The sequence below is a fragment of the Myxine glutinosa genome, chromosome 7, assembly GCF_964187855.1.
Source record: "Myxine glutinosa chromosome 7, kmMyxGlut1.1, whole genome shotgun sequence".
Lineage (NCBI taxonomy): Eukaryota > Metazoa > Chordata > Myxini > Myxiniformes > Myxinidae > Myxine > Myxine glutinosa.
Genome location: NC_136267.1, coordinates 139,274,703 through 139,286,070, shown reverse-complemented (window position 1 = coordinate 139,286,070; position 11,368 = coordinate 139,274,703). Strand labels below are relative to the sequence as shown.

At 46.0% G+C, this 11,368-nt stretch overlaps 1 protein-coding gene across 5 annotated transcripts in view; it reads left to right on the top strand.

Annotated features, from left to right (window-relative positions):
- The first annotated feature begins 7,954 nt into the window (after positions 1 to 7,954).
- LOC137431684 (voltage-gated potassium channel KCNC1-like) overlaps positions 7,955 to 11,368 on the top strand; it is a 75,398-nt gene continuing 71,984 nt past the window's right edge. For 2 of the 5 annotated variants that reach the window (XM_068123298.2, XM_068123295.2), the window contains exon 1: positions 7,956 to 9,241. In XM_068123298.2, coding sequence (XP_067979399.2) covers positions 8,627 to 9,241 — 615 coding nt within the window. In that variant the 5' untranslated portion in view covers positions 7,956 to 8,626. Of the gene's footprint in view, positions 9,242 to 11,368 lie in introns of all 5 variants that reach the window. The other 3 variants (XM_068123297.2, XM_068123294.2, XM_068123296.2) reach the window with 2 other exon arrangements.

Below are 11,368 nucleotides of genomic sequence, written 5' to 3'. Positions count from 1 at the left end.
CTGAACCACGGCGTTAGTGGACATGCCGAGCGATTAGCGAGCCGCGATTCGGGCCGTTAACAGGTACTAAACCCGATTCGAGCGGTTGTCAATCGTGCCACGCTTACCCAATTGAGAAATCACTAAGACGATGGAATTAAGAGGAAAACAGGAAGAACAGGTAATTTATTCACACTTTGTACAAATAAGAAGAGGAAGAAAAAGAAGCAATGTACAGGGAAGAGGAAGAAGCAGATACACAGGGCAGCCTTATACAGTCTTATACTTATCCCTGGACACGGGCCCGTTCGCACTCAGACTCACTCACACGGGGTTGTAGATGGTCGGGTTGAGGGTCCACCGATGGCGTCCACAACTCGCTCTGGTCCCCGACTCGTACCACGAAGCAGATGGTGATGGTAGGCAAGCTCTCCGCGTGGCGTTGGCGCGAAGCGGACAATTATATATGGGGGGAGAATCGGTAAGCTGGCGATTACACTGCGTATGTAATAGTTATACCGGCACCTTTATACGTGCCCCCGGTATCGCTGGGTACAATACGCCACTTCCCCAAGTCCTCCGCAATGCCACGTAAACCCTTCAATACTGGCGCCTTCCACAATATTCCTTCTGCACGAATGCCAATGCTTGGCTTCCCTCACGAGTCCTCACAACGCTGCAGTCCTTCGCCAGTCCTTTGTAAAGCGCAATCAATCCTTTCAATGCTTGTCACAGCGCGTCTCTCCTCATAACTGAGGTGGGGGCCTCGCGCGAAGGGTTTTATTGCCACGCCCAGCGAACCCTCTGGAACCTCTAGCCACACCCCGTCAGGCGATGTCGCCTCAGCCCTGATTGGCTGGTGGCCCTTACCGTCCCTCCTGCTGCCGAACCGATCTCAGCCTCGCTGCCGCTCCACCCCCTTTTTGGGCCTTACCTCGTGGCTGGGCTAGTTCCAGCAAACCAGCAAACCAAGAGCAGCAAACGCTGCTGGCAGCCAAAGCATAACAAATTGCGAGGGGCATTGGGGGTGCAGACTGGACAGTGCTCAATGGGGTCGATTGGAGGGAGGGTGCAAACTGAACGGGGCCTACTCTTATTTGTTTTACACAACGCAGGTGCAACTATTGGAAATGGCCTTATCCTAAACACATACTATGAAATAACTAACGTTCTAAGGTGACCTACGTGTTGCATGTGGCCTAACTATGGAGTGCAACCTTTAACCTTTAATGATGTTACCTGTGTGGGTTCTCAAAACTGCAACAATATATACAGTATATATATATATATATATATATATATATATATATATATATATATATATATATATATATATATATATATTGCTAATTTCTTGTAGAAATTGCTAATTTCCTCAATTATGGAATAAATCAATTTGAATCTCTTTCCTTTATTAGAGGCTTTTATATATATATATATATATATATATATATATATATATATATACACATATATATATATATATATGCCTATAATATATAAGCCTTTAATATATAAGCCTTTAATATATAAGCCTATAATATATAAGCCTTTAAAATATAAGCATTTAATATATAAGCCTTTAAAATATAAGCCTTTAATATATAAGCCTATAATATATAAGCCTTTAATATATAAGCCTATAATATATAAGCCTTTATTATAATAATAATAATAATTCATTTATTTTGTATAGCGCTTTTCATGAAGCCCAAAGGCGCTTTTATATATATATATATAAAAGCCTATAATAAAGGAAAGAGATTCAAATTGATTTATTCCATAATTGAAGAAATTAGCAATTTCATTTAGTTGGACAGCTCATATGGATGGAAAAGGGATCATTTTGAAGAAGTGAAGAGATGTATGAGAGCTGTATGGGAAGCATTTGGATGATTGAAAAATGTCTTGAAGTGCAAACTTTCCTCGAGTCTGAAAAGGAAAGTTTACAATCAGCAATGACATATGACAGAGAATTGGGGTATCTAACAATGAGGCTGGAGCAAAAATTGATCAGCACGCAAACTGCATGGAAAGATGCTCTCATGGCATAACCGAAAGACACACAAATAGAAATTAATGGCGGAATCAAGAAAACAGGCACGATAATTACTAGAGCGAAGTCAATGGCGCGCCATCTCAAATCACCACGCTTCCCACCGAAAGCAAAGTTGAACATGGAACAAAGTTCTACCAGGAACGACCCATGATCAAATTTGAATAAATAAAAAAAACGTTTCCGTTTTGACAGCTGTTACCCCAAGTCTCCACTCCCTGGGGCATGAACTTGGGGTCAAATCAAAAAAATCGTTACATATTTCATTTCATGCATCGCCCAATGTTAATTGCATATACAAAGTTGCATTAAAAATGTTTTCAATTGTGGTCAGGTACAAGCCTGTACAGAAACTAAATGAAAAAGATCATGAATAATGTGAGACTCAATGAAGAATTGATTGTTACAGCACATCCACAGCTGCACACACAAAATAAAGTTTCAATGGCTAGAATAAGAAAAAAAAAATACATTGCCAAATGCAGCTATCAATAAGAAAGAGCAATCGGAGAATGCAGACCCTCGCCAGGACGTGTTTTTAGTGGTGTTTAAGGCTTTTGTGTTAAAACAAATATGGCGGGCGAAACACGTGACCGATGACATCATTTTTTTCTCTCCACCATTTATCCCTAGATGACGCTCAAGAAATTTCAATTTGATCGGACTAAGTTTTGTACTTGTCGAATTATGACGTCATAATGGAGGAACCTGTGACATCATCATTAATACGTGTTATTCCCCATGGAAAGTTCTTTAAAATGAGCCATGTCTCAATTTTTTTCTATGCAGCGCTTTCAGAGATATAGAGGCGCAAAGTTTTTCGTTTTTTCCAATATGGCGCCCGTACCACGTGACCTATGACGTCATAATTATCGTTAAAAATTCTACAGGAGGAGATGCACCTATGGTGAAAATTTCCTGTCAATCGGACCAATGGTTGCAGAGAAAATCATATTTATTCTGTGCGGACAAACAGACAGACAAATGAAAAATCACTCATAGAGCGATACTTGGCAAAAGAGAACAAAGTAGAATGGCACTCGGTAGAGCATCCTTTTGACTTCACATATAAATTGGTGGTTGAACTATGTGACCTGATATGCAAATCTTCTTCAAATTAAGTTAATCGGATGAAAATTGACAATTTTAGAAATTTGGCCTATGTTGACCTTTCGGCCAATGCTGACCTCAAAAATAGTTGGTGGTTGAATTCAGTTAGCTGATATGAAAATCCTTTTCAAATTTCAAGTCAATCGGATGAAAATTGAGGATTTTAGAAATTTGAAAAAAAGTGGTTGACCTTTGGCCGATGTTGACCTTTTGGCCTATGTTGATCTCTAAAAAGAGTTCGTGATAAACAGTTGCATAGGCTCCACCCATTAGATAAACAGTTGCATAGACTCCGCCTATTAGGCTAAACAGTGATACAGACTCCACCTATTAGGCGAAACAGTTGCATAGACTCCGCCGATTAGGCTAAACAGTTGCATAGGCTCCGCCCTTTAGATAAACAGTTGCATAGACTTCGACTATTAGGCTAAACAGTTGCATAGGCTCCGCCCATTAGATAAACGGTTGTATAGACTTCGCCTATTAGGCTAAACAGTTGCCTAGACTCCGTATATTAGATAAACAGTTGCATATGCTCTGCCCATTAGATAAACAGTTGTATAGACTCCGCCTATTAGGCTAAACAGTTACATAGGCTCCGCCTATTTGGTACACAGTGATGACATCATCAAAGCTACATACAGCCCCCTATTTCCAAGTCGGATTGTACTGCAGTGTGCATACCGGGAAGGCTGCATTGTACTGTATACCGGGAAGGCTACATTGTACTGTATACCGGGAAGCCTGCATTGTACTGTATACCGGGAAGCCTGCATTGTACTGTATACCGGGAAGGCTGCATTGTACTGTATACCGGGAAGCCTGCATTGTACTGTATACCGGGAAGCCTGCATTGTACTGTATACCGGGAAGCCTGCATTGTACTGTATACCGGGAAGCCTGCATTGTACTGTATACCGGGAAGGCTACATTGTACTGTATACCGGGAAGGCTACATTGTACTGTATACCGGGAACTGGGAAGAGAATTTAATTCTCAATGTTATGGACCAGTCCACCACGGAGATGGAGCATGCATACATGTTTGAAGATGATTGATGATACCGTCATCACTCGTGATGACGTCATGACTGCAGCCCGAGAAGGTCGTGTTGCAGTGCAAATATCAAATGCTGTCACTCGGCAGCTGAAAAGCGAAGCGACCGATTTATTAGTTTCGCCCTTTTGGGGCTCGTCGGGGAAACACAAGTTCTGTTCCATCCACTCGGTTGCTTTGAATCGTGATGGCTTCATCTTCACTCTGCAGGTTAATGATGCTGTCTCGTGTGGGTTTGAATCTGCACGCACCTATAAACTACTTGGTGAATTTGGTGTTTGACAGGAAGGGCGATTCGTCGATGTTTGCTCTGTCCATCGGATGGACGTTAGGACGAAGGACACGTTCGCTAGCATTGGCACCTGGACGATAAATATTCCACGGAGTGCTTTACAAAGAGTAGGCGACTTATCTCCGGCACCCACAGCAAATGCCTCAGCCCTATTGGCTATCACCTTCGGTTGAACGTCAGGCCAACCATCTGGTTCGTGAAAGGCTTGGGGCAAAGGCGTTCCGTTCCCTGGTGAAAAGCACAATAAGGTGGGAATAATTGGGTCCACTAAGGTAGTAGTAACAGTATTAGTAATAGTAGTGTGAAGGAGGTTTTGTTATTATTAACCTGCGCTCGCGAAGCGAAATGCGGAGTTAAGCATTCAAGTGCGTACGTGTGCTGGACGTGTCTGCATTTTAAAAATTCATTTTCTCGGTAACCGTTGGTCCGATTGACATGAAATTTTCACCATAGAAGGGCCTCCTCCTGTAGAATATTTTAATGATTATTATGACGTCATAGGTCACGTTGTACAGGCGACATCTTGGAAAAACGTTACGCCTCTATATCTCCCAAACCACTCAATGGAAAAGATGGAAAGATGTCTCATTGTCAAGTACTCACCATGGGGAATAAGATATGTTAATGACGATGTCATCGGTGCCTTAATTATGACGTCATAATTCGACAAGTATAACACTTGATCTGATCAGTATGAAAAAAAAATTCCTCTACAACTGTTAGTCCGATTGGCACGAAATTTTCAGAATATGAGCGGCTCCTCCTGTGGAGTTTTGAAAATGATAATTATGACATCATAGGTCTAGTGGTACAGGCGCCATCTTGGAAAAATCGAAAAAAGGTTGCACCTCTATATCTCCGAAACCGGTCCATGGGAAAAAACTGAAACATGGCTCATTGTCAAGTACTCCGTTTGGGGAATAAGATATGTTAATGATGATGTTTTCGGTACTTTAATTATGACGTCATAATTCGACAAGTACAACGCTTGATTCGATCAGTATGAATTTTTTTCTCTGCAATTCTTGGTCCGATTGACATGAAATTTTCAACATAGGAGGGCCTCCTCCTGTAGAATATTTTAATGACTAGCCGAAACCCGTGGAACATCCACGGAAGGGAGGATGTGGTGTATGGATAGAGTGTACCATTATGGATGGCATAGGGGATTTGCTTGTCCGAGTAAGAGTTAGGAAGAAAGATGAGAATGAAGAGTGCGTATATGAACAACGATCGCCGACACCGGCACAAATGCATGCTCTGGATTTTCCACTCAGTGGACGGCTTGCTTTCGCCTTCGCCTGTCCAATCAGCGGACGGCTTGCTTCGCCTTCGCCCAGCAGACGCCAATACGATGGCGTCGTAAGATGGCGTCGTATCGGCAGTTAATCGGATGCTTTTGGGCCCCAACGTCGGCTAATTCAGATTTTTCGAGTATGGCTGTACGTGATAAACAAAGAGCACGGTTCGTAGATCGTAAATCCATTAGTGCCGTGGGCATCGGGTCACTGGGTGCGGCGTAAAAGGGATAACAAAGTCGAGTCCTTACGGTATTATTATATAGATTATTATGACGTCATAGGTCTCGTACAGGCGCCATCTTGGAAAAACTTCGCATCTCTATCTCTGAAACCACCCCTTGGAAAAAATTGAGACCAGGCTCATTTTCACCGACTCCCCATGGGGAATAATATATGTTAATGATGATGTCATCGGTGCCTTCGTTATGGCATCATAATTCAACAAATACAACACTTATCCATCCGATCATTATTTTAAAAATTTCAGCAACTGTTGGTCTGATGGACATGACATTTTCACCATAGGAGCGCCTCCTCCTTTAGAATATTTTAATGATAATAATGACGTCATAGGTCATGTGTTACAGGTGCCATTTGGAAAAACCGAAAAATGTTGCAACTCTATATCTCCAAAACCGCTGCATGGAAAAAATTGAAACGTGGGTCATTGTAAAAAAAAATCCTTATGCGGAATAGGTGTTGTTAATGATGGTCATTTGTGCCATAATTATGACGTCATAATTCGACAGGGACAACGCTTAGTCTGATCAGTTTGAAATTTATTGAGCATGATCTCTGCAACAATTATATTAGAGAATATAAATTTATAATGTCATCGCTCACGTGATCTGGAAGCCATATTGAATCAAAAAAAAAGCGAAACGTTCAAAAACAGAAGAGTTGGCTCACACCAAGTTGACTGCGCAGGGTAAGTATTCTATGAATACCATGTAGTTAAGAACGTAAACGAACGTGTCACCACCTGTCACACGATACGGTATTCGCTTACTGCCCCCAGAGGGAAACTATGACTTGTATATCGAGTAGATCGCTCTCTCTCTCTCTCTCTCTCTCTCTCTCTCTCTGCGCATGTTGGTGCGTCGCGGCAATCTGTATTCCAGGTGCGCACTCGCGCGGGGAACCACGTGGGTCCGGCGTGCGCAGCCTCATTGTTCGGACGAAGCTCGGATTTCAATGTCAACAGAATAAGGAATACGGGCGGTTTTGGCTGCGCAACCACCGTGACTATGAACCCACAGCACGGCGAATGTGGATCTTTAAAACGACAATACAAACACAATGGACTGCGTTCTATAGATGCATCTCGAAGGACAACCCAGGGTGTCATTAGCAAAAATGTGTATCAAATAGCCTTGATGACAATTAATAGGTGATACCAGGTGTATTTATGGTGGTTATTGCTGCTTGATATCGGGTCACTTTTCCCGGTCCAAGGACGCAGCCATTGAGCGAGCAATTATCGGCGCCGCCATTTATTCGTCTCTTAAAGGGACCTCGCACCGACCGATCGCGGGGTGTACCCTGGCGGGATCTAAAGCCGCCTGGACCGTGCAAGGTGCGCTGTTCGTCGGTGAGCGCTCAAGGTGCACCGTGCACGGTTGTTCGTAACGGTCGCTGCACCTGTCGGGACCTTGGTGAATGGTGGCGTGACGTGGATGCTGAACCACACTCTTAGACCGTAGGGGTTTGGGAAAGCAACTGTGAGCATGTGAACCCAGCCCCTCCCTTTGTACCCCAGCCCCTCTCCTGTGTGAGCGGAGGAACTTAGCCCCTCCCCTTGTGCCCCAGCCCCTCCCCTGGGTGAGTGGAGGAACTTAGCCTCCCCTTGTGCCCCAGCCCCTCCCCTGGGTGAATGTAGTCCCTCCCCATGTCCCCCAGCCCCTCCCATGTGTGAGCGGGCGAACTTAGCCCCTCCCCTTGTGCCCAGCCCCTCCCCTGGGTGAGTGGGTGAATCTAGTCCCTCCCCTTGTCCCCCAGCCCCTCCCCTGGGTGAGTGGGTGAATCTAGCCCCTCCCCTATTTGAGCGGGCGAACTTAGCCCCTCCCCTTGTCCCCCAGCCCCTCCCCTTGTCCACTAGCCCCTCCCCTGTGTGAATGGATGAACCCAACCCCTCCTCCTTGCCCCCCCCGCCCCCTCTATTTCCCCTCTACCCTCCATCGCGTTTGCTACAGGGACGCCGCTCTCTTTCCCTGTTAGATGGTGCACAGAGCTCGCGTAAAGCGAGGATTCCGCTTCCACGTCTCCCTTTTGATAAGATTTGAAAGCGGGGTTTGTGGAGGAGGAGAGCGTGACGTGTAAATGGAGGTTTAGAGAGGAGGCAGGAGGAAGTGGGAGGATGCGAAGGGACAAGACGAGGGGCCGGTGCACCGCTGCAGAGGAGCGAGGGGCGCGGAGAGAGAGAGGGGAGGGGGAGAGTCGGTGCGAGAGGAAATAGAGAGCGGGCGAGGGGGCAAAGCGGTCGCAAGGGGAAAATGTCTCTTTGCAGCGATCACCATTGGCGGGAAATGCGCTCGTAGCTCGGGATCCGAAAGAGAACCCCGGTGGTGGTGGTGGTGACGGTGCGACGCGTCAAGGAGACCGAGGGGCCTCGGGTGGACCGGGAGGGGTGCAGCGCAGGGGCGACAGGTGCGCCTAGGAAGAAGAAACCGGCGCGAGGCTAATTGCGCACGCGAGGGGTCCACCGATGGTGCTGCCCGCGAAGCACGACTAAGGTCCGACACGAACACGAGCGTACGTCGACCGGGACCGGGCCGGGAAGGCGCTGCGGATGGCGATGCGGAACGAGCGGCCGAGCAGCCTTGAGCGGGGCGCATGATCCGCGCAGCGTGCGAGGCGCCCTTCCTGCTGGGCGCGGGGCCCGCCTCGCCCCGGCCCGATGGCAGCATGGGCAAGGCGGACTGCGCGGACAGGGTGGTCATCAACGTCGGCGGTGTCCGGCACGAGACGTACAGGAGCACGCTGCGCACGCTGCCCGGAACGCGCCTCTCGTGGCTCGCCGAGCCCGAAGCGTTCTCCAACTTCGACTACGATTCCCGCAGCAACGAGTTCTTCTTCGACCGGCACCCGGTGGTGTTCGCGCACGTGCTCAACTACTACCGCACGGGGAAGCTGCACTGCCCGTCCGAGGTGTGCGGCCCCTTGTTCGAGGACGAGCTCATTTTCTGGGGCATAGACGAGATGGACGTGGAGCCGTGCTGCTGGATGAACTACCGACAGCACCGGGAGGCCGAGGAGGCGCTGGTGAGCTTCGAGAACCCCGACATTAACGGCAACGATGAAGGTAACAAGGACGGAGAGGTCTCGAGACGCTTCGGTATGCAGGAGGACTCGGGCTCGGAGCGCGCGCCCACTCCCACGTGTTGTCGCCGTTGGCAGAACCGCTTCTGGGCCCTGTTCGAAGACCCTTATTCGTCTCGTGGAGCTCGGGTGAGTCTGACGATGGAATCCTCGTCCGTACCTCGGTTTACCCAGTTAAATACCTCCAAACGCCAACTGGGAGCGTGGTACCCTCTCCGAAGGGATTTCCACGTGACCTGGGCATTGGAGGTGATGAAGTTATACTCACCTATATATGTGTTTACTTTCAGAATGAAATTGTATAAACTGCATTCTTATGCCATGTAAAGCCAAATATAACCACATTCTTATGATATATATTCATCATACTCGATGTGCATATATGCATACGTAGTATATAGACATGCATTGATAGAATGGTTATGAACTGACAAATGGCAGATGCCTTATTTAATTAATTACATCTTTGGAGATAACCCCCTTGTGGTCTGTTCCGAACGATATCAATTCGATCGAAGACTTCATTTTACCGGTTTAAGCAACACAGAATCCTTTGGCTCCTGGTTGCATCATCAAAATATCAACTAGAACGGCACTCAGTAAAGAGCATACCTCCGCCAGGTGAAGAGTTTACGTTTTGTATCCCAGAGTAGACCAGAAAATCACAATACAGGATCACATTTAATCAAAATCATCCGTCCACAACTTTTTGAGATATCCTGCTTTGTATCGTTTTTGGTCCGATCTCCAAATGGTGAAGAATCACTTAAAAATTCTACTAGCCGGATCCGGATCTTCACCAAAATTGAATCGATTCTTCCTTGTTACACACACAACATGTCCACCAAGATTCGTCCGAATACGTCCACAACTTTTTGAGATATCCTGCTATGTATAGTTTTGGCCCGATCTCCCAATGGTGAAGAATCACTTAAAAATTCCAGTAGCCGGATCCGAATCCGGATCTTCACCAAAATCTAATGATTTCGTCCTTGTCGCATGCGCTACATCTCTGCCAAATTTCGTCCGAATCCGTCCACAACCTTTTGAGATATTTTGTTCACAAACAAACAAACAGACAAATGCACAGACATGGGTGAAAACATAACCTCCATCCAACTTTGGTGGTGGAGGTAACAACATGGACCCTCTCGCTGCTCAATATTTACTTCTCATGAGATCTGCTGTAGATCGGCTTTGAGCAAATTTCACACAAAATCATCGAGTTTTTATTTTTTTTCCGCAAGACCCTCACTGCAGACTTGTCGCTCCGTCGATTTAACTCCAGGTGTAAATACAAGGTTGTCCTCTGTTTACGACCAGATCTCATTTGGAATTGCTATGTCAATCAACTCGAGCATCCATCCTTGCAGGCTCGTCTGATCGACCACCACTAACGCTTAATTATTCTGTTATGCGTTACGCAGGCTCCTCCAATTTCCCCTCATGTTCTCCCATCTATGCGGAACCTCTTCACCTGTCTCTGCCACAGTCTTCCCTTGAGGACTCAAAGGTGACCGCAAACCATCCCCATTGTAATTGTGATTAACCTCAAAGCCTTCGATTCTTCTCTAACCGCAACACCGACCCCCAATTCCACCCCCCATTACTATCTAGGTGCCCAAACAGTTTGTATCGCCATTGACGATTGTTCCTCAGCTCTTCCTTACTCCTCGACACCTGTAAATGTAATTTAAAAACAGCAGCGACTTGCCATTTCTCGGGAAAATAAAAGGATGCGTTCTCAATTCTCGAATACAGTAGGCCCGAGCATGTTGCGGATGCAGCTAATGAAACCACTAATGGAAACGTATGTGTGCTCAAACTCAGCACGCCTTGCAGTGGGTAATGGGCTGTCACCTCGGAGTTGATGGAGTTTGTTCAACAGAGCATGACCAGACAAACCACAGTGTCCATTGTAATATACAACTGTACTGTGTCAGTAGCTCAGGGTACAATTTGTGTTGAATTATGTTGATCCAGGAATCAAAGTGCAAGGATCTCATATATATATATATATATATATATATATATATATATATATACATATTTTATAAACAGGAATCAAATTCGTGCGAGGGGATAAGTGTGAAAAAATTCTGACTCAATGCGGGACTCGAACCATGGACCTCCGTTGATTACGCATCAACAGCCCACTGCGCTATTGAGCCAGCTGCAATCTCCTCAGAACATTTCCACACTTAACACTGCGAGCTTTATAATTATGTTGATCCAGGAATCAAAGCGTGAGGATCT